The 22742-nt window shown below is 47.2% G+C and overlaps 2 protein-coding genes across 2 annotated transcripts in view; one reads left to right on the top strand and one right to left on the bottom strand.

Annotated features, from left to right (window-relative positions):
• Positions 1 to 20140, top strand: part of LOC125721586 (NACHT, LRR and PYD domains-containing protein 4-like) — a 51913-nt gene extending 31773 nt beyond the window's left edge. Inside the window, exons 9-13 of the mRNA XM_048997546.1 lie at positions 5496 to 5669; positions 6275 to 6448; positions 16842 to 17015; positions 17130 to 17176; positions 18806 to 20140. Of these exons, the coding sequence (XP_048853503.1) occupies positions 5496 to 5669; positions 6275 to 6448; positions 16842 to 17015; positions 17130 to 17176; positions 18806 to 19326 (1090 nt within the window). The 3' untranslated portion in view covers positions 19327 to 20140. The remainder of the gene's footprint in view (positions 1 to 5495; positions 5670 to 6274; positions 6449 to 16841; positions 17016 to 17129; positions 17177 to 18805) is intronic.
• The window catches only part of LOC125721584 (NACHT, LRR and PYD domains-containing protein 12-like), a 499105-nt gene that overhangs the window by 368944 nt on the left and 107419 nt on the right, over positions 1 to 22742 (bottom strand). The window lies entirely within an intron of this gene.

The following is a 22742-nucleotide window of genomic DNA, read 5'->3' as shown; positions in this document are numbered from 1 at the left end:
GAACCCACTGTAAATATTCCTGAAAGGTTGGGGGGAAAAAACCTTCAAGTGCATGTAAAGGTTCCCAAGCAGCCCCACAGACCGGAACCCCACTTGGGTAGCAAGTGAGTCAGGTGACAAAAAGTGTCCAGGCTCAGCATGTAAAATATGTTTTACCCTTGTGACCCCCAACTCCACAAGTATCTTATGCACTGAGTTAGTAAGTTCCAGCTGCGAGGAAACAAAGGAATTATTAAACAATGGTTCCTCGAGACCATAGTGGTCATTCTCCATCCGTGCCACCCGGAACAAGGGCCAAGCGTTCAGCACCGCAGCATAAAAACCACTCACTCCAATAAGCTGAAGTGCATCTCCAGGAAGTAAAAACATTTGTTTATCATATGCAAGGCCTCCGCAGCTGCGGAGCAGGGCGAGGGCCACATGCATCCACGGCAGGTGTTCGGTGCTGTAAAGCAGTGTCTGTGCACACTGGAGCCTCATCCCCCTGACCTCGCTCAGCAGATGAACCAGGCCCTGCCCTCCCTCAGACACTGGCAAATGAAGAATCCCTGAAGGGAGCCAGTGGTGCCCATTCCAGAAGATATCAGTAAACCCCTTCTGGACCTGATGCAGCAGGTCCATCGGAGGATCCGGCACCATGAGTCGGTGCCACATCATGGAGGCAGCCAAACTGTTAATCACCAGCACTCTCCCTCGATATGAGAGCTGGGGCGGAATCCACCTCCAACACTGAAGTCGTCCAGCAATCCTGTCAAACAATCCGCTCCAATTCTTGTCCATGAAGCGCTCAGTTCCCAGGTAAAGACCCAGTATTCTGATGCCATCCTTGCCCCATACACACTGCTGTGGCAGCTGAGGAGGGCCCCGCCCAGACCACTGGCCCAGCAGGTACGTGGCGCTTTTGCTCCAGTTGACGTGAGTGGAAGAGGCACGCTGGAAATCGCCAAGAAGTGCTGTAGGCACCTCCATATCCGTGTTGGACCTGATAAAAACAGTGACGTCATCTGCATAAGCAGTAAGTGTAACAGTCACTCCTCCCCCAAGGCTGATGCCAGGTACCGGTGCTCCCTGGAGACGCCTGGAGGCCTGGTGAGAGAGCCATTAATGTTCAGGAGGCTCCACACATTGGTGTACAGGAGTCTAATGTAAGAAACAATCTTTGGACCAAAACCAAAAGCTTGAAGGGTCTTAAACAGAAAGGTGTGGTCCACTCTGTCAAATGCCTTTTCCTGATCTAAAGAGACCAGACCTACGTCCAAACCTCGTTCTGACACAAAGGACAAAAGATCTCTAGCTAAAAAAAGGTTATCAAAAATTGAACGCCCTGGTACACAGTAAGACTGATCACAGTGAATGATGGTTGAAACACATGTTTTCAGCCGGTTAGTCAGAGCTTTGGACAAGATCTTATAATCCACACCGAGAAGCGAGACCGGCCGCCAGTTCTTCAGAAGTCCCAGATCCCCCTTCTTGGGCAGCAGCGTTAGAACAGCCCTCCGGCAGCTGGTTGGAAGAAGGCTCATATCAACACTTTCTTGAAAAACACAGAACAAGTCTTCACCAATCAGGGGCCAGAAACATTTATAAAATTCCGCGGTCAGTCCGTCCAGGCCTGGTGCTTTCCCGACTGACTGCTTATGGACAGCAGCAGTAAGTTCTGTCAGAGTCAAAGGCTCTTCCAGCTTATGTCTGTCTGCGGCTGAAAGACTTGGTAAGTCCCAAAGAAACTGATCAGCCACTGTCTGATCACAGGCCTCAGCACAGAACAGGGTCTCAGGCTATTGAGTGTTAAAATCTAGTGCTTGTCAAACGTACTACGCCCATCGTGGAGGATCAAGTGCCGAAAGGTCTTTCTCTCTTCCCTGTGCGTCTCCAATCCAAAGAAATACGCGGTGGGGGGGGGGGCGTATTAGCGGCCCGGGCCAACGCTCCAGCCCCTCTCTCCACCAGAAGGTCTTTCAATAGGAGTCGGTTCCCCTGCAGGGCCTCAGCATCTCCCACCCTGCCAGGCTCTGCTCCTGTGCACAGCCGCAAGATCTCATCCTCCAGTCTTTTAAACCGGTTCTGTAGTTCAGTCTGGAAATATGCAGCATAGTTCTGGCAGAAGAGCTTAATTTGCACTTTTCCGACATCCCACCATTGACTGACGGACTTCAATTGCGTTTTTTTTTCTCCCTCCACACCTCCCAGAAAAAAGAGAAAGATCGTACAAAGTTGTGGTGCTGAACTAATTTATTACTAAAATGCCAGTAACAATGTTGCAAGGAGAAATCAGTGCAAGAGAAAGTGACAGAAACAAACTGATGATCGGAGAGAGGGAAGGGAGCGATGCCACAGCTTAAAAACCTGCCCTTATTCCGATAGTTTGTATAAAAGCTGTCCAGCCGAGCAGCAGACACCATGTTAGAGTTCACCTTCACCCAGGTATACTGTCTGCACTTTGGGAAATGGTCTCTCCACACATCAATCAGACCATGATAGTCAATAACAGATCGCAAAACAGAAGCTGCACCAGGGTGAGGATCCTCGTGATTCCTGTCGAGCACGTGTTCCAGAGTAGAATTAAAATCACCAGCCAGAACTACAACGCTCTCCTGTGACAGTATCTCTAAGAACGTATGTAAATCTGTAAAAAAGGCCACCCGTTGTGAGCCTACATTTGGTTCATACACAACAGGTCATGCAGGTAAAACTGAACACGCAGGAGCCTCCCAGGTACAACATCTGTAACCACCAGTCGCAGGACTGGGACCCTCTGTGAGAACAGCAGAGCGACCCCAGCACTGACAGAAGAGCCATGACTAAAAACAACCTGGCCGCCCCAGTCAGCCCGCCACTGAGCCTGGTTCCCCTCATCACTGTGAGTCTCTTGTAAAAACACAACATCTACCTTTTTTACAGCAATATAATCAAACAACGCAGCTCTTTTAGTAGCATTGCGACACCCGTTAATATTTAGTGAGTCAAAAATCAACGAAGCCATAAAACTGGTAAAAAGAGCTGATAAAGGACAAGAAACATAGAAGATAAACCCTCTGTACTGCTAGCGGTGGCGTAAAACACTCCTAACAGTGCTCATCAGCTTCTTTAATCTGTACCTTCTGTTTATCAAGCTTGTCCAAAGTACATTTCCTCATCGCCATCGTACATGAAGCTAAAAACAGTTTCCAATCAGGGACATAGCACTCTGTCTTAGGTTTTCTCTGGCCTTTAGTGCTGTCCAGAATGAAACAGATCTGCTCAAGAGAGTAAACCTTGGTCCTACCTACAGGGGTGTTGGAGTCCATGGAGGCCTGTGAGTCCAAGTCATCAGCCAAACTTTCTACGTCCTCATGATCTTTATCAGAATCCTGTAAGTGCAGGTCCAGCTCAGGCTCGGGATGTTCCGCTGCGGTGTGTCTACAGGTGGGTCAGTGCCGGGCTCAGCGGGAGCGGAGTCACTCACCGCGCTGCCGCCAGCAGGCCCTGCTGCGTCCGGGCCGGGCTCCTCTGTCAGCCCGCTGTCTCAGCGGGAGCGGAGTCACTCACCGCGCTGCCGCCAGCGGGCCCTGCTGCGTCCGGGCCGGGCTCCTCTGTCAGCCCGCTGTCTCAGCGGGAGCGGAGTCACTCACCGCGCCGCCAGCAGGCCCTGCTGCGTCCGGGCCGGGCTCCTCTGTCAGCCCGCTGTCTCAGAGGGAGCGGAGTCACTCACCGCACTGCTGCCAGCAGGCCCTGCTGCGTCCGGGCCGGGCTCCTCTGTCAGCCCGCCGTCTCAGCGGGAGCGGAGTCACTCACCGCGCCGCCGCCAGCAGGCCCTGCTGCGTCCGGGCCGGGCTCCTCTGTCAGCCCACCGTCTCAGCGGGAGCGGAGTCACTCACCGCGCCGCCGTCAGCGGGCCCTGCTGCATACGGGCCGGGCTCCTCTGTCAGCCTGCCGTCTCAGCGGGAGCGGGGGGGAATCAGTGACTCCGGGTGGGGGGGCTCGTCCTCCCGGTCCCCACGGTCTGAGTCCAAGTCCGTTACTACAGTATCGGCGCCCCCGTGGTGCTTGGTGTCCCGCACCAGCGCCGGGGCCTCGCGCCCCTCCTCGCACTCCCCCGGGGAGAGCTCCCCTCGTGGGCAGGCCTGCCGCACATGCCCAAAAGCACCGCAGGCAAAACACTTCACACTCTCGGAGCTGTTAAAATCATATAAACTTTCCCCTCCACTGTGATCTTAACAGGCACGTCCAGGACCTCCTGCGGCAGGTTAAGAATCATAAATGTTTGCCGCCTAAAAGACAGGAATCATCCTAGTTGGGCTCACCAACTTCCCGTAGCGCCCAGAATGTTGGACAGTAGTTAATTTCTAATAAATGAGGAAACATTAGATAAAACAACTTTTTTTAACAGGCTTGATAAAGGCAGCATCTGTACGAATTCATCTTTAATGTTGAGACCAATTTCTATGAGGTCATCAACCATGGAAACGTCTTTTAAAAAGATCACAATAGCTTTGTTCATTCGGGAAGCTGAAACAACATTAGCGGCTCCAACTACTTCACCGGCCGCGAGCAGACAGTCCTCCACCGAGACGGCGGGTCAGGGACACACTTAAAGCTGTGCCTGAGACTCAGACATGAAAAACTGAGTTGGGAAGCTCAAAATTCCCATCAGAAAGCTGCACTTGAATGGCTGACATTCTGACTGCTGACTCAGAGATAGAAGCTGGTGATGTGACAATACTGAACTTACAAGAATGGCGACTGCATGGTTACTGCAAGGGACAATGCTTGTGAAATTCTGTGCAATGTTTCTTTTTAACTGCTTCAGAATCTTTGGCTAGAAAGCTGAACTGAAAGCAAATCATGAATCCTTCTGTTATCTTGCTTTGTATGTAGCCTAAGCGCGTTTCCCCAGCAAAGACGATAATCGCCGGTTAGTCACTGTCAGATATCAACACCGGGATACTTGTCTGATTACGCTTATTACCGATAATATCGTCATATCACCCAGATGTAATTGGTGATTTGACATGTTCCCAGGTATAACAATACAGGGAGAAAAAGGATTTTACTCATGGGATCAGGAATCCAAGTGCCAGTTGCTGCTGCATTAGCTGATGGGAATGTTCACATCTCCTCCTTTCAGTGATACGTGTCGAGTGTAGGGACACCTGGCAGAAAGATGGCTAAGGACTGCACTGGAAGCACTGGTCTGACTGTTATGGGAGGTTCACGTCCATCTTGCTGTTGATGTGTTCCTATATATTCCTGTATATTCTGTGATTTTTGGCTGTAGCTTCTACTTAATGTTTTTACCTCTAGTTTTGAGCTACGATGCACTGACTCACAATTAGTGATCATATGACTGCAGCAGATTGTCAGGACGCACAGAACACTCTGCAGACTATAATTCATTTTGAAGTGTAAGCTGTGCTGCTAATTATACTGAAAACAAATGCTTATTGTAATGCTTTGTATTTTACTAATGTGTAGGATGTGTATATGTCTGTGTCTTAAAGTGTTTTCTGTTTCAGGCTGAACAGCTGTTATCTCATAGATAAAAACTGTGAAGTGCTGTCTTCAGCTCTCAGATCAAACTCTTCCCCCCTGAGAGAGCTGGACCTGAGTGACAATAAACTGAAGGATTCAGGAGTGAAGCTGCTCTCTGCTGCACTGGGGGATTTACACTGCAAACTGGAGATATTGAGGTCAGTATTACTGGGTATTCTACACTCTAAACTGGAGATACTGAGGCCAGTACTGCTGGGTATTCTACACTGTAAACTGGGGATACTGAGGTCAGTATTGTGTGGTGGCTGCTCTCTGCTGTACTGTAGGATCTCAGCTGTAAACTGGAGAAGCTGCAGTGAGTACAGAATATGCATTTTGCACAAAAGTAACTGGACAGCAAGAAAACCCACAATGCCTTTCAGCAGTTACATAATAAACAAACACAAACAGCTTCTGTTTTCTTCTCCTACTTCCTTATATCCCACAATCTTATCAGCCCTCGATCGATGCTTGAAATAATTAAGCAGTGAAGCAGGAAATATCCATTCAACCATATAATCCATGCAAAACATTTGTGTCGGTTAGCAAAGTTAACAGCACTGTTACAGATAAACATGTTGACTTTAACGTGTTATGGACAAAAAAATAATGGACACCAAACAGAATCGGAATGATTGTTAAAATGATTTTTAATAATTTAATTGTTTTCTGAAAATCCATTATGTCATGGTCCCTATTCTCCTCATTTGAATACAGTGCTGCAGTGTAAAAAGTGGATTTAAAAGTGTTTAATTTTTTTAAGGGTTGGCCGGTGTGAAATCACAGAGAAATGCTGTGAGGCACTGGCTTCAGCTCTCAGATCAAACTCCTCACCCCTGAGAGAGCTGGACCTGAGTGACAATGACCTGCAGGACTCAGGAGTGAAGCTGCTCTCTGCTGGACTGGGGGACTTACACTGTAAACTGGAGATACTGAGGTCAGTCTGACTGGGTATTCCACACTGTAAACTGGAGATACTGAGGTCAGTCTGACTGGGTATTCCACACTGTAAATTGGAGATACTGATGTCAGTCTGACTGGGTATTCCACACTGTAAACTGGAGTTACTGAGGTCAGTCTTACTGGGTATTACACACTGTAAACTGTGGGTAATGAGGTGAGTATTACTGGGTATTTCACACTGTACGCTGGAGATAATAAGGCGGAACATAGCTAGTGATTTCAAAATAAAGCAGGAGTATCAAAGTCTACAGGTTGACTTAAAAAATAACATTTGACTTGCTACAGTAAGTGGAATGTCGAAAGGAAGATTGCATTGGAGGTTAAGGATGACATTAAAAGTTTCTTCCAATATTTTTACTCCAAAAGAGCTCTAAAAGCTGAAATCACTTATCTGCAGGATAGTAAGGGCCTTATAATTGAAAATTTAAATTTATATAGTAAATCAGTAATAATGATTATTTTACACGGCTGTTCACAGTAGAGGACATGATTAACTTACCACCATTTAGTACAAATACAGTGTCGTATATAAACAATATACAGTCCCTCCACAATTATTGCCCCCCTTGTAAAGATTTGTAAAAAGGGTTAGAAAAAAATCCACCTTTTGGCGAAGCAGCTTCATCTCACACTGAAAAAAATGAGAAAAATCCAACCTTTCATTGAAATTAATTTATTCAAAGAAAAACAAATCCTTCATCAAGAAATAATTATTTTCAACAAACACACATGAGCCACGATTATTGGCAGCCCTGCTATTAATACTCTGTACAGCCTCCCTTTGCCAGTATAACAGCACTGAGTCTCCTATAACATTTTATAAGGTTGGAGAATACAGAGCAGGGCATCTGAGACCATTCCTCTTTACAGAATCTCCCCAGGTCACCCAGGGTCCTCGGCCCTCTCTTGTGCACTCTCCTCTTCAGCTCAGCCCACAGGTTTTCAGTGGGGTTCAGGTCAGGGGACTGAGATGGCCATGGCAGAAGCTTGATTCTGCGGTCAGCTGACCATTTTTATGTTGATTTGGACATGTGCTTAGGATCACCGTCCTGCTGGAAGATCCAATGAAGGCCCAGTTTTTGTTTCCTGGCAGCAGCAGCCAAATTTTGATATAAAATATCCTGGTATTTCATGGACCCCATAGTGCCATGTACCCTAACGAGGTTTCCAGGGTTTTTGGAGGAAAAACAGCCTCACAACATCACAGAACCTCCACCATATCTTACAGTTGAGATAAGGTTCATTTCATTATAACCATCCTTCTTTTTACGCTAAACCCACCTTGAATGTTTATTGCCAAAAAGCATTTTTGTTTCATCAGATAGTTGAATTTGATTCCAGTCAAAGTTGTATAATGTTTTGAAAACTCCTGGCACTAACATTTTAAGTAACTGACAGAAAAAGCTTCTTTCTGTCATACCTTTCAAAACGCCCATACCTCAATCCCCTCATAAGTATGTCTGCTAGGTGGAGTCAAAGGTGCAGTATAATCCTGTTATAATGGACTCGCTTATAACGGAATATCGTCTATAACAGACGAGGACTGCCGTTGGTGCACCTTTAATTACATGCAGAAAAAGCATCGGATATAGCGGACTCGCATATAATGGAATGTGTGTGAGAGTGTCTGTGGCAGGGCATGCGTGTGTGACAGTGTCTGTGACAGGTTACGCGTGTGTGAGAGTGTCTTCGGCAGGGTACGCGTGTGTGAGAGTGTCTGTGGCAGGGTACGCGTGTGTGAGAGTGTCTGTGACAGGGTACACGTGTGTGAGAGTGTCTGTGACAGGGTACGCATGTGTGAGAGTGTCTTCGGCAGGGTACGCGTGTGTGAGAGTGTCTTCGGCAGGGTACGCGTGTGTGAGAGTGTCTGCGGCAGGATATATGTGTGTGAGAGTGTCTGCGGCTGGATACGCGTGTGTGAGAGTGTCTGTGGCAGGGTACGCGTGTGTGAGAGTGTCTGCGGCAGGGTACGCATGTGTGAGAGTGTCTGTGGCAGGGTACGCGTGTGTGAGAGTGTCTGCGGCAGGATACGCGTGTGTGAGAGTGTCTGCGGCTGGGTATGTGTGTATGAGAGTGTCTGTGGCAGGGTACATGTGTGTGAGAGTGTCTGCGACAGGGTACGCATGTGTGAGAGTGTCTGCGGCAGAATACGCGTGTGTGAGAGTGTCTGTGGCAGGGTACGCGTATGTGAGAGTGTCTGCGGCAGGGTACGTGTGTGTGAGAGTGTCTGCGGCAGGATACGTGTGTGTGAGAGTGTCTGTGAGAGGGTACGCGTGTGTGAGAGTGTCTGTGGCAGGGTACGTGTGTGTGAGAGTGTCTGTGGCAGGGTACATGTGTGTGAGAGTGTCTGTGGCAGGGTACGCGTGTGTGAGAGTGTCTGCGGCAGGGTACGCGTGTGTGAGAGTGTCTGTGGCAGGGTACATGTGTGTGAGAGTGTCTGCGACAGGGTACGAGTGTGTGAGAGTGTCTGCGGCTGGATACGCGTGTGTGAGAGTGTCTGTGGCAGGGTACATGTGTGTGAGAGTGTCTGCGGCAGGGTACGCATGTGTGAGAGTGTCTGCGGCAGAATACGCGTGTGTGAGAGTGTCTGTGGCAGGGTACGCGTGTGTGAGAGTGTCTGCGGCAGGGTACGTGTGTGTGAGAGTCTCTGCGGCAGGATACGTGTGTGTGAGAGTGTCTGTGAGAGGGTACGCGTGTGTGAGAGTGTCTGTGGCAGGGTACGCGTGTGTGAGAGTGTCTGTGGCAGGGTACATGTGTGTGAGAGTGTCTGCGGCAGGGTACGCGTGTGTGAGAGTGTCTGCGGCAGGGTACGCATGTGTGAGAGTGTCTGCGGCAGGGTACGCGTGTGTGAGAGTGTCTGCGGCAGGGTACGCGTGTGTGAGAGTGTCTGTGGTAGGGTACATGTGTGTGAGAGTGTCTGCGACAGGGTACGAGTGTGTCAGAGTGTCTGCGGCAGGGTACGCGTGTGTGAGAGTGTCTGCGGCAGGATACGTGTGTGTGAGAGTGTCTGCGACAGGGTACGCGTGTGTGAGAGTGTCTGCGGCAGGATACGCGTGTGAGAGTGTCTGTGAGAGGGTACGCGTGTGTGAGAGTGTCTGTGGCAGGGTACGCGTGTGTGAGAGTGTCTGCGGCAGGGTATGTGTGTGTGAGAGTGTCTGCGGCAGTGTGTGAGAGTGTCTGCGGCAGGGTACATGTGTGTGAGAGTGTCCTTAGCAGGGTATGCGTCTGTGAGAGTATCTGCGACAGGGTACGCGTCTGTGAGAGTGTCTGTGGCAGGGTACGCGTGTGTGAGAGTGTCTGTGACAGGGTACGCGTCTGTGAGAGTATCTGCGGCAGGGCACGCGTCTGTGAGAGTGTCTGCGGCAGGGTAGGCGTGTGTGAGAGTATCTGCGACAGGGTACGCGTCTGTGAGAGTATCTGCGGCAGGGTACGCGTCTGTGAGAGTATCTGCGACAGGGTACGCGTCTGTGAGAGTGTCTGCGGCAGGGTACGCGTGTGTGAGAGTATCTGCGACAGGGTGCGCATCTGTGAGAGTGTCTGCGGCAGGGTACGCGTGTGTGAGAGTATCTGCGACAGGGTACGCGTCTGTGAGAGTATCTGCGACAGGGTACGCGTCTGTGAGAGTGTCTGCGGCAGGGTACGCGTGTGTGAGAGTATCTGCGACAGGGTACGCGTCTGTGAGAGTGTCTGCGGCAGGGTACGCGTGTGTGAGAGTATCTGCGACAGGGTACGTGTGTGTGAGAGTATCTGCGGCAGGGCACGCGTCTGTGAGAGTATCTGTGGCAGGGCACGCGTCTGTGAGAGTGTCTGCGGCAGGGTACGCGTCTGTGAGAGTGTCTGCGACACCCCACCCCCAGTGCATTAGGTGACCTGCCCCACCCAGAGGCACAGGGGAAAAGAACCACTCCCCCAAAATAGGGGCTAGTGGAAGTGGCAGGACTGGGGGGCGAGTGAAGTCAATATTTAATGTGAGGAGTTGTAGAGGGGAGAGGAAAAGAAAAGGAGATAAATGCAAAGAAGGAAAAAAAACAAAGACAGGATTGTATTTATATATGATGGTTGTGGATGATAGGAGCCGTAATTGTCAAAAAAAAATGAGTGAATAAAAAATGATCACACATATACACTGCTCAAAAAAATTAAAGGAACACTGAAAACACATAACATATCAATGGGGAATATATATATATATACTGAAGTAGACTGAGGGGTGGCATGGTGGTGCAGTGGTTAGCACTGTTGCCTCACACCTCTGGGACCCGGGTTCGAGTCTCCGCCTGGGTCACATGTGTGTGGAGTTTGCATTTTCTCCCCATGTCGTCGTGGGGTTTCCTCCGGGTACTCCGGTTTCCCCCCACAGTCCAAAAACATGCTGAGGCTAATTGGAGTTGGTAAATTGCCCATAGGTGTGTATGTGTGAGTGAATGGTGTGTGAGTGTGCCCTGCGATGGGCTGGCCCCCCATCCTGGGTTGTTCCCTGCCTCGTGCCCATTGCTTCTGGGATAGGCTCCGGACCCCCCGCGACCCAATAGGATAAGAGGTTTGCTAAATGGATGGATGGATGGATGGATGAAGTAGACTGGGTAATGTGTTAGGAATGAAAGGATGCCACATCGTTTAATGGAAATGAAATTTCCATGAAAACCTATAGAGGGCTGAATTCAGAGACACCCCGAAAATCAAAGTGAAAAATAATGTGGCAGGCTAGTCCATTTTGCTGAAATTTCATTACAGTAACAGTATCATACTCAGTAGTTTGTATGGCCCCCACATGGTTATATGCATGCCTGACAATGTCGGGGCATGGTCCGAATGAGACCACGGATGGTGTCCTGGGGGATCTCCTCTCAGATCTGGACCAGGGTATCACTGACCTTCTGGACAGTCTGAAGTGCAACCTGGTGGCATCGAATGGACGAAACATAATGTCCCAGAGGTGTTCTATTGGATTTAGGTCAGGCGAGCGTGGGGGGCAGTCAATGGTATCAATTTCTTCATCCTCCAGGAACTGCCTACATGCTCTTGCCACATGAAGTCGGGCATTGTCGTGCACCAGAAGGAACCCAGGACCCACTGCACCAGCATAGGTTCTGACAGTGGGTTCAAGAATTTCATCCTGATACCTAATGGCAGTCAAGGTGCCGTTGTCTAGCCTGTAGAGGACTGTGCGTCCCTCCATGGATATGCCTCCCCAGACCATCACTGACCCACCACCAAACCGGTCATGCTGAACAATGCTGCAGGCAGCATAACGTTCTCCATGGCTTCTCCAGACCCTTTCATGTCTGTCACATGTGCTCAGGGTGAACCTGCTCTCATCTGTGAAAAGCACAGAGTGCCAGTGGCAGACCTGCAAATTCTGGTATTCTATGGCAAATGCCAATCGAGCTCCATGGTGCTGGGCAGTGAGCACAGGCTCCACTAGAGGACGTTGGGCCCTCAAGCCACCCTCATGAAGTCTGTCATTGACCAAACAATCAGAAACATTCACACCAGTGGCCTGCTGGAGGTCATTTTGTAGGGCTCCAGCAGTGTTCATCCTCTTCCTCCTTGCACAAAGGAGCAGATACCGGTCCTGCTGATGGGTTAAGGACCTTCTACGGCCCTGTTCAGCTCTCCTTGAGTATCTGCATGTCTCCTGGAATCTCCTCCATGCCCTTGAGACTATGCTGGGAGACACAGCAAACCTTCTGGCAATGGCACGTATTGATGCGCCATCCTGGAGGAGTTGGACTACCTGTGCAACCTCTGTAGGGTCCAGGTATCGCCTCATGCTATCAGTAGTGACACTGACCGTCGCTAAATGCAAAACTAGTGAAAAAACTGTCAGAAAAGATGAGGAGGGAAAAATGCCAGTGGCCTCCACCTGTTAAACCATTCCTGGTTTGGGGGTCGTCTCATTGTTGCCCCTCTAGTTCACCTGTTGATAATTTCATTAACACTAAAGCGGCTGAAACTGATTAACAACCCCCTCCGCTACTTAACTGACCTGATCAATATCCCAGAAGTTTAATAGACTTGATGCTATACTCTGATTAAAAAGTGTTCCTTCAATTTTTTTGAGCAGTGTATATTAATACATAGATATGAATGTCCATACATACACAGACACACTTTCATACATATCTGTAATGATTGAAACATACAATACATGAATTAAACAGTAATAATAATCCATCCATCCATCCATTTTCTAAACCGCTTATCCTACTGGGTCGCAGGGGGTCCTATCCCGGAAGCAATAGGCAAAAGGTAGGGAACAACCCAGGAGGGGGGCCAACCCATCGCAGGGCACATTCACATACCAGTCGGGCAATTTAGCAACTCCAATTAGCCTCAGCATGTTTTTGGACTGTGGGGGGAAACCGGAGTACGCGGAGGAAACCCCACGACGACATGGGGAGAACATGCAAACTCCACACACTTGTGACCCAGGTGGAGATTTGAACCCGGGTCCCAGAGGTGTGAGGCAACAGTGCTAACCACTGCACCACCTTGCCACCCCCAGCAAACATACAAACAACCAGAATTCTAGAAAAGTACTTTATATTTGAATGAAATAACAAATAAAACACTTTCAAGTCACATGAGCCTATATTTTATTCACAACAGAACATAGATAATATTACAAATGTTCAAAGGCCAAAGACCTGTATTGGATGCCCGTGGTCTTCGGGCCCTCAGACGACTCTGCATCACTCATCGGCATGATTGTGTCAGTGACATTACTAAATGGGCCAGGAATACTTCCAGAAAGCACAGTCGGTAAACACAATCCGCCGTGCCATCTGCAGATGCCAGCTAAAGCTCTATCATGCAAAAAGGAAGCCATAACTGAACATGGTCCAGAAGCGCCGTCGTGTCCTGTGGGCCAAGACTCATGTGAAATGGACTGTTTCAGAGTGGGAAAGTGTTCTATGGTCAGACGAGTCCAAATGTGACATTCTTGTTGGTAATGAAGGGCGCCGTGTCCTCCGGGCTAAAGAGGAGGGAGACCTTCCAGCGTGTTATCAGCGTTCAGTTCAAAAGCCAGCATCTCTGATGGTATGGGGGTGCATAAGTGCATACGGTATGGGCAGCTTGCATGTTTTGGAAGGAACTATGAATGTGGAAGGTATATAAAGGTTTTAGAGCAACACATGCTCCCCTCCAGAGGACGTCTGTTTCAGGGAAGGCCTTGTGTATTTCAGCAGGACAATGCAAAATCACATACTGCAGCTATTACAAGCACATGGCTTCGTCGGAGAAGAGTCCGGGTCCTGAATTGGCCTGTCTGCAGTCCAGATCTTTCACCTATAGAGAACATACAGTAATTACCTGTGACACCCATGGTGCACTGTGAGCAGGTATACAGGCCCACAGAGCATGCAGATAATTATCTGTGACACCCATGGTGCACTGTGAGCTGGTATACAGGCCCACAGAGTATGCAGATAATTATCTGTGACACCCATTGTACACTGTGAGCAGGTATACAGGCCCACAGAGCATGCAGATAATTATCTGTGACACCCAAGGTGCACTGTGAGCAGGTATACAGGCCAACAGAGCATGCAGATAATTACCTGTGACACCCATTGTACACTGTGAGCAGGTATACAGGCCCACAGAGCATGCAGATAATTATCTGTGACACCCATGGTGCACTGTGAGCTGGTATACAGGCCCACAGAGCATGCAGATAAATATCTGTGACACCCAAGGTGCACTGTGAGCAGGTATACAGGCCCACAGAGCATGCAGATAATTATCTGTGACACCCAAGGTGCACTGTGAGCAGGTATACAGGCCCACAGAGCATGCAGATAATTATCTGTGACACCCAAGGTGCACTGTGAGCAGGTATACAGGCCCACAGAGCATGCAGATAATTATCTGTGACACCCATGGTGCACTGTGAGCAGGTATACAGGCCAACAGAGCATGCAGATAATTACCTGTGACACCCATTGTACACTGTGAACAGATATACAGGCCCACAGAGCATGCAGATAATTATCTGTGACACCCCTTGTACACTGTGAGCAGGTATACAGGCCCACAGAGTATGCAGATAATTATCTGTGACACCCCTTGTACACTGTGAGCAGGTATCAGTACTGACTACTTTTTATATTGAGTCACATGTTTTATGTGAATTACTTTGTACTGAACTGAAGGCCAGTATTTGTCACTGTGAATATGTTGTTGCAGACGTCCATCCAGAAATCAGAGCTGGGGGAAAAGATAAGGTCCTTATTCCAATTAATTTTTGGTACAAATATCAATGTGTCTGTTGCAGATGGAGGATTATATATTCTAGAGGTTTCTTTTTATTTTTAAGTTGCAGAATGTTGTCTCATCTGAGGAGGATTCAGTGTATTATGTGTGAGGTTCATTTTGGTTTTGATGCTGGATTCAGTTAGTAAATATTAGAAAAATTGCTTATTCTCAACTCGTATTTATGGATTAAGTCTTCGAATGTCATGAAATGACTGTTACTGAAAAGGAGGTGGAGATGTGTAATCCCTTTCTGTCCCCGTGAGTGATAGTGAATAGTGATATTGTGAAGTAGGAAGTCCAGATCATTCCAGATTGGCGTGTATTTACAGGCTCTGAGAGTACAGTTAGTGATGTTAATGGCTTTCCACTGGGCTGTCAGTGCTGTGGAAATGGCAGCACTGTGTTGTTAAAGCAATTTTGTTTCTTTAATGAAATTTTGAGTAAGTCTGCATGTCTGAGATTTTTACAGTACAGCTGCTCCTGCTGTAACCATGAGCTGCTGTTACTGCTGTAGTGTGACCATTTAGTTAAGTCTTGCAGTTGATTTGCTAAGTAATAATTAAGAAAAATGAGCTTGCAATCCAACTTGAGATTTACATTTCTGTAATGTGGAATGTTTGATTTTGAGTTTTTGTTTTTCCAGCAAAAATGTGACATTAATGAGTTTGAAAGAATTTTTCTGAATTTATTCTGGACGAGTAATTTTATTTTTATTGATTTAAGTGGGAGACTCATCTATTGTTTTGAATAAGGGGGTGTAGTTGAGGGTAACCAAGTCAGACAGCCTGTGGGAGATGTAGATACCCAAGTACCGGATATTTCCAGTGTGAAATGGACCATCCTGATCGGCTGAATCCCAGGCATCTTCAGACAGTGAGAATATTATGGGTTTTTTTCCAGTTTATTGTGTAGTTTGATAGATTTGAAAAGGTATTAATAAAATTAAAATGTCATATTTTGAGGGTTTCATAAAAACAGCAAGATATCATCTGCATAGAGAATAATTTTGGGTTGACTTATTAGTATGAATTCCATTTATTTCACTGTTCTGTCGTATTGCTGCCACAATTGTTTCTATGAAGATGGCAAACAGTGAAGGAGAGAGTGGGCATGCAGGCCGTCTTCCCCGTCGGAGTGTGAATGCAGGTGATGTCATCCCATCTGTGACACTGTAGCTTTGGCTGAGCTGTACAGTATTTTATCCCAGTGGGTGAACGATTCTCCGAAGCCAAATCTATGCAATGTATTAAAGAGGAATGTCCACCTGACTGTCAGATGCAGTTTCTGCATCTAATGATGTAATCATGGTTTTAGTATGGGTATGCTGAGCAGTCTAGACTAAATTAAATAATCTATAGATGTTGTCCGAGGCATGTCTTGTCTTGATGAAATCTGTCTGATCAGGATGGATTATAGTAGGAATGACTGTCTGTAACTGAGTGGCGAGAGCTTTTGTAATGATTTTCAAGTTATTCATTAATGAGAGTGCCGGGTAACTGGAGGGTTGTGTTGGGTCTTTATCAGTTTTCAATAACACTGTAATGGCCGGTAACTGGAGGGCTGTGTTTGGTCTTTATCAGGTTTCAATAACACTGTAATGGCCTATAGATTTCTGCAGGGTAACCATCCGGTCTGGCGATTGGTTGTTAGGCATTTGGTTGAGGACCTTATGGAGTTCTTCTGATGTTAATGGTGCATCAAGCAGAGGTGGAGATTTCAGGTCCAGGGAGTACAAATCCAGACCAAGATTTTGTTTCAACAAACCAGTTGAGTCTCTGTGACTGTGACTCTTTATATTCATCTGGTTGGTTGAAACAAAATCTTGGTCTGGATTTGTACTCTCTGGACCTGAAATCTCCACCTCTGGCATCAAGGGCATCTGCTGTTTCATTGGTTAATATGGGTAAGTCTAGATTATTTTTAAATGATTCTATATCGACTGGATCTGGTTCTGAGAAGTATAGGTTCTTATAAAATGTTCAAAAGATGTTAATTTTGTGTGATTATTGAAATATTTATTAGAGGAGTCACTTTTGCTTAAAAGTAATGCTTGTAATGGTCAGGTGATCTTATTTATTGTGGATTTTTTTCCCATGTTTCTGCAGACTGTCAGGCTGTAGAGTCACAGAAGAAGGCTGTTCTTCCCTGGCTTCAGCTCTGAGGTCAAACCCCTCACACCTGAGAGAGCTGGACCTGAGCTACAATCACCCAGGAGACTCAGGAGTGAAGCTGCTTTCTGCTGTACTGGAGGATCCCAGCTGTAAACTGGAGAAGCTGCAGTGAGTACAGAGTGTGTGTCTGACACGCTACAGATACTTATGCATGTATGTGAAGAAGAGGCACCAATAAATAAATGGATACAGCAGTACTATATAATTCTGCTTCTCCTGTAGTGTGGATTACGGTGGAGAGTGCAGGACCAGAGCAGGCTTACAGAAATGTAAGTGTCTTTGCATGTTTTTATTAATAATCCCATGAATACTACTGTATGTTATGGTTGTATTCACACAATTGTTGTGATGAGTGGCTTTTTGCACTGTGTGTAGATGGATTTCCATGTTTGTGTTTAGGTGAGTTTCATGTCATTTTAGACAAACATCCAAACGGGAAACAAAAAATCAAAATTATCACCAAAACACTATCAATTAATTTAATCGGTTTTTAAAATATTTTTTGCAAATGCTTTATAGCTGCTTGTATTATCTTCGTGTTTGTGTGGGAGTGTAGGATGGTTAAATATATTCTGAATTAGTTATACATATTTAATTTCACAAAAAAAGAATCCTTTGCATTTGTTCTTTTTGCGGATGCCGTGAGTGTATGTGTTTTCTGTGAGAGATTCGTTAGTATTGTCCTAAGGAGGCACCTGTAGGCAGTGAGACCGGACTCTCTCCTCAAGTGCAAAATGTGAATTTGCATTTTTACAGGGTGGTTCTGGAACATTCCTTAAAATTCATGAGAGAATATTACTGATTGGTCACTGAATCCCTTAAACCAGGGGAGCCCAAATCCAGTCCTGGAGGGCCAGAGTCCTGCACATTTTTGGGTTTCCCCTCATTTAACACACCTGATTCATCTCCTTGTGCTAATAACCACACAGCTCTTGAGCTGAATTATTTATGGTGGAACAGGGAAAGAGCTGAGCTACACAGGGCACCGGCCCCCCAGGACTGGATTTGGACACCCCTGCTTTAGGTAGAAGAAACAGGCAGCACAAGTCGATGTTAACTGGCCAATGAGGTAGTGCCCCTCTCATAAATATTAATCAGCCAGCCAATCGTGTAGGGCTTCACTCGTGAATATTAAAAAGTTCTGCTGATCCACGGTGCTAAAAGAAATTAGCGCCCAGGACACACTGGATGTGCGGCGGAAAATATCAAATTTCATTTCGGCGCCCATGTTAACAGATTAGAGCGGCCGCGTGCGTGCGCTAGATGCGGGGCTCACGCCTCGCGGCAGCGGCGCAGCATCTACAGTCACGCGCGCGGTAAGCGGTTCTCTATGGAAGCGTATTGCATTCATCTGGGGGAAATTAATTCTGTTTTTCCGAATTAATGAGATAATAATCCCGTTTTTCAGAGCAATATTTTTCTGAATTAATGAAAACCTTCCTGTTTTTTATGATGCACGATCTGTGCCGGAATCATCGTTTATATCAGAATCCAGATCCAAATGTTTATTAAATATCACTTTAAACGTGTAATAATATTACTTAAATATTCTGTTATTGATGGCCATTTTCGAGCCGGATGCGCCGGAATTAGCGGTTTGAAGGAAAGACACTGACTTTAGTATTGATCTCTGGTGCCGTTTTGTGGTAAATATGCTTGTGATGAATATGTCTGATGAATGTCGCTGCTTTGTCATTTTTTAATTAAATTAATTAAGCTGTTAGTTTTGCTCGCGCCCCATTTTGGCGGCTCTTCCCGCCGCCGTCGCGCGCCCTCTTTATGTTTCATAAACTTCAGTTCCCGCTTCGTTAGGGGAAGCTGTGCTGTTTTATATATCGTACAGAAACATAAAGTACAGGCGGCCTGATGGGAATAATAATTCTTCCTCCTGCCTACAGACTCCTGCCAGCTGACGCTGGACCCCAACACAGCAAACAGACGCCTGTCTCTGTCAGGGGGGAACAGGAAGGTGACATGGGGGGCAGTGCAGCCATATCCTGATCATCCAGAGAGATTTGACAGAATCCACCAAGTTCTGTGCAGAGAGAGTCTGACTGGCCGCTGTTACTGGGAGGCTGAGTGGGATGGATATCGAGTCTGGATAGGAGTGACTTATAAAGGAATCAGGAGGAAAGGAGAGAGTTATGACTGTGGGCTTGGATTCAATGACAAGTCATGGTGTCTGTGCTGTAATACTGACAGTTACTCTGTCTGTCACAATAATAAACAGACTCTCATACCCATACGGCCCTCAGACTCCCGCAGAGTAGGAGTGTATCTGGACTGGGGGGCTGGTGCTCTGTCCTTCTACAGAGTCTCCTCTGATGGACTGACCCCCCTGCACAGATTCACCTCCTCATTCACTGAGTCCCTCTATCCAGGGTTTTTTGTTTATAGAAACTGCTCAGTGTCACTGTGACGTGTTGCTGGTTCTCCTGCAAAAAGGTAAAATCTCTGCTTTTTAACCTTTATTATCCTTTTTACTCTGAAATGTACAGAACTGTGCAAAAGTCTTAGGCAGACAAAGAAAATGATGTTTAGATTATCCTCCTGTTGGTGTAAAACTATGATATGATGCCTGTCAAAGTGTGTCAGCTTCGCCATTTCAGAACCTCTGCTAAAATCATCCTAGTATTTGCACGACCGTCCAGTGCAGCCATGTATTTTTGACTTGGCCACTAACACACCTCATACAGCTAGTCAATCTCTCACTGACTTTTTAACCAATATATTTAATTATTTAACTGAGCTGTTGGTGAAATTTAACAAAATCATGGAACGGCTGAGGTCCCCCTGAGGAGAAGTTTGGGAACTGAAGCAGTGTTCATCTATTCATCCAACTAGATATCAGTAAGTTTTTAGAAGACAGAAGAAATTATTACTAGTTTTTATTGTGTTACTCTTAATTTGCACATGTTCTAATGTTAAATTGTGTTTTTTGTTCTAAGCCAAAGTACACTTGCTACCCAGATAAACAGCTTTAAACATTTCTTTGGACGGCCTAAGACTTTTGCACAGTACTGTGTGTTTGACAAAAAATAAATGACTGTGTTCAGTGAGCTGAATAAACATGAAAAATATTGTTTTTTATACGTTTTCTCTCTGACTAAAATGTAATTAAATGTAATCCTGATTGGGGGGGGCTTTCCCTGTAAATGTGCATTTTATATATTTATGTCCATTTACTGTATTCCCTCCCTGTACAGTGACAATAAAGGCTTTCTGTTCTGTCCTATTAATGTCCTGCTTCAGCGTCACCCAAAGCATAACTGAGTAACATAATGAAACCACAGTCTGCTGGATTAAGTTAAATTCACTGTATTACTGCAGCTGAACATAACTGACACAATGACAGTCAATCAATGTGTATAATAATCATTTAACTAGAGACATAACAGACTGAAAAAAACTGGAAAATATAATTATGTCCTGGTTCAGTGGATTAAAGTAAATAAAAGTATTATTAATATATTTAAATAAATAAAGAAATTTGATTTGTTAAATAATAAACACCCTTACCACCTCCACCCCCCAGTAATAGGTCTGGTTGCTCCCCCGTAAGACAGAACGGGCAGGTGCCCAGGGTCTCTTAACCCCCCCCACCCTACTGTAAAAGATCTGGTTACTCCCCCCTCAGACGGAAAAGGCAGGTGCCCAGACAAGCTTTCCATCCCCCACCATACTGTAAAAGGTCTGGTTATGCCCCCGTCAGACAGAACGGACAGGTCCCAAGGCACCCTTGCCACTACCACCCCACTGTAGAAGGTCTGGTTACTCCCCCATAGGACAGAAGGGGCAGGTGTCCAGGCAGCATTGCCACCCCCACCCCCCTGTAAAAGGTCTGGTTATGCCCCCGTCAGACAGAAAAGGCATGTGCCCAGGCACCCTTGCCACTCCCACCCCACTGTGAAAGGTCTGGTTATGCCCCCATCAGACAGAATAGGAAGGTGCCCAGACACCCTTGCCACCCCCACCCCACTGTAAAAGGTCTGGTTACTCCCCCGTAGGATAGAAGGGGCAGGTGCCCAGGCAGCATTGCCACCCCCACCCCCCTGTAAAAGGTCTGGTTAAAGCCCCGTCAGACAAGACGGGCAGTTTCCCAGGCAACCTTGCCACCCCCTCCCCACTGAAAAAGGTCTGGTTCTCCCTCGTCGTGCAAAAGGGGCAGCTACCCAGACACCCTTGCCACCCCCACCCAACTGTGAAAAGTCTGATTATGCCCCCGTCAGATAGCGGGCTGGTGGCCAGGATCCCTTACCCCCCCCCCCCACCACACTGTAAAAGGTCTGGTTATGCCCCCGTAGGACAGAAGGGGCAGGTGCCCAGGTACCCTTGCCACCCCCACCCCACTGTAAAAGATCTGGTTACTCCCCCATAAGACAGAAGGGGCAGGTGCCCAGGCACCCTTGCCAGCCCCACTCCACTGTAAAAGGTCTGGTTGCTCTCCCGTTGGACAGAATAGGAAGGTACCCAGACACCCTTGCCACCCCCACCCACCTGTAATAGGTCTGGTTATGCCCCCGTCACATAACGGGCAGGTGCCCAGGATCCCTTACACCCCCCCCCACACTGTAAAAGGTCCTGCTATGCCCCCGTCACAGAGAACGGATAGGTGCCCAGGCAGCCTGACAACCCCCCCACCACACTGTAAAAGTTCTGGGTGCTCCTCCGTCGGACAGAAGGGGCTGGTGCCCAGACACCCTTGCCACCCCCACCCGACTGTGAAAGGTCTGGTTATGCCCCCGTCAGACAGAATGGGCAGGTGCCCAGGCAGCCTTGCCTCCCCAACACACTGTAAAAGGTCTGGGTGCTCCTCCCTCGGACAGAAGGGGCAGGTGTCCAGGCAGCATTGCCACCCCCACCCCCCTGTAAAAGGTCTGGTTATGCCCCCGTCAGACAGAAAAGGCATGTGCCCAGGCACCCTTGCCACCTCCACCTCACTGTAAAAGGTCTAGTTACTCCCCGGTAGGATCGAAGGGGCTGGTGCCCAGGCAACCTTATATATATTATGTGGTACCTTGGGCGGAGCTTAATTCTCCGCTTCTGACGTCATAAGAGGAAGTGGCTTATCCTTGATGCTGATTGGTCGAGGGTTTATGCCCATATATGGTATCAATACATGCTTATGCCACGTTTTGCCGATAGGGGGCGATATGGTTTTGGGAGACTGCCGTTATGGCCATATATGGTATCAATACATGCTTATGCCACGTGTTGCCGATAGGGGGGTTTGGGAGATTAATAGAATAAAAATACATTACATGTATTTTATTAATGTGCTTTTTTAATTACGTTTTTAAGGAATAATAAAACATAGAGCAGGATAATGGCAAGCTAGCGCATACACGTTCAGCGGGGGCGTCCGTCCGGCCCTGTGTTGTTAGTAAGCACCGCGGCGTATTTTAAAAGAAAGCACCCAAATGTTTTAAAAGAAGAAAGCACCAAGTGTGTTAAAGAAGAAAACCCTTAGGGTTATTTTAAAAGAAAAAGCAGGGGTGAATTTAAACAAACATGCCCGAAAGAAGCAGCAGAAGAGCAAATGTAAACAAGCGAAACCAACAAACATACACCCCGCCGTTTTAAAAGAAGAGTACACTCATTACATTTAACCAACACGAAAGACTTTAGTTATATTTACCAGGTTGAAGAAAGCATGCAAGCGGCAAACTTTTAGAAGAAATAAGACGAAACGATCCCGGAGCACTGCCACATGCGACTACTCTGTTTGAACAACGCGGGGCGGAATGGCCGATCGCTAGTCCGGCGCTTGGCGCATGCGCACCCACGCCGCCTCCCCTTTCAAAATGGCGACGCCGGCGGAGCGCCTGTTTTAGC

This window comes from Brienomyrus brachyistius, unplaced genomic scaffold (genome assembly GCF_023856365.1).
Source record: "Brienomyrus brachyistius isolate T26 unplaced genomic scaffold, BBRACH_0.4 scaffold34, whole genome shotgun sequence".
Taxonomy (NCBI): Eukaryota; Metazoa; Chordata; class Actinopteri; order Osteoglossiformes; family Mormyridae; genus Brienomyrus; species Brienomyrus brachyistius.
The sequence above is the reverse complement of the archived record's forward strand: the minus strand, read 5'-3'. Positions and strand labels throughout refer to the sequence as shown.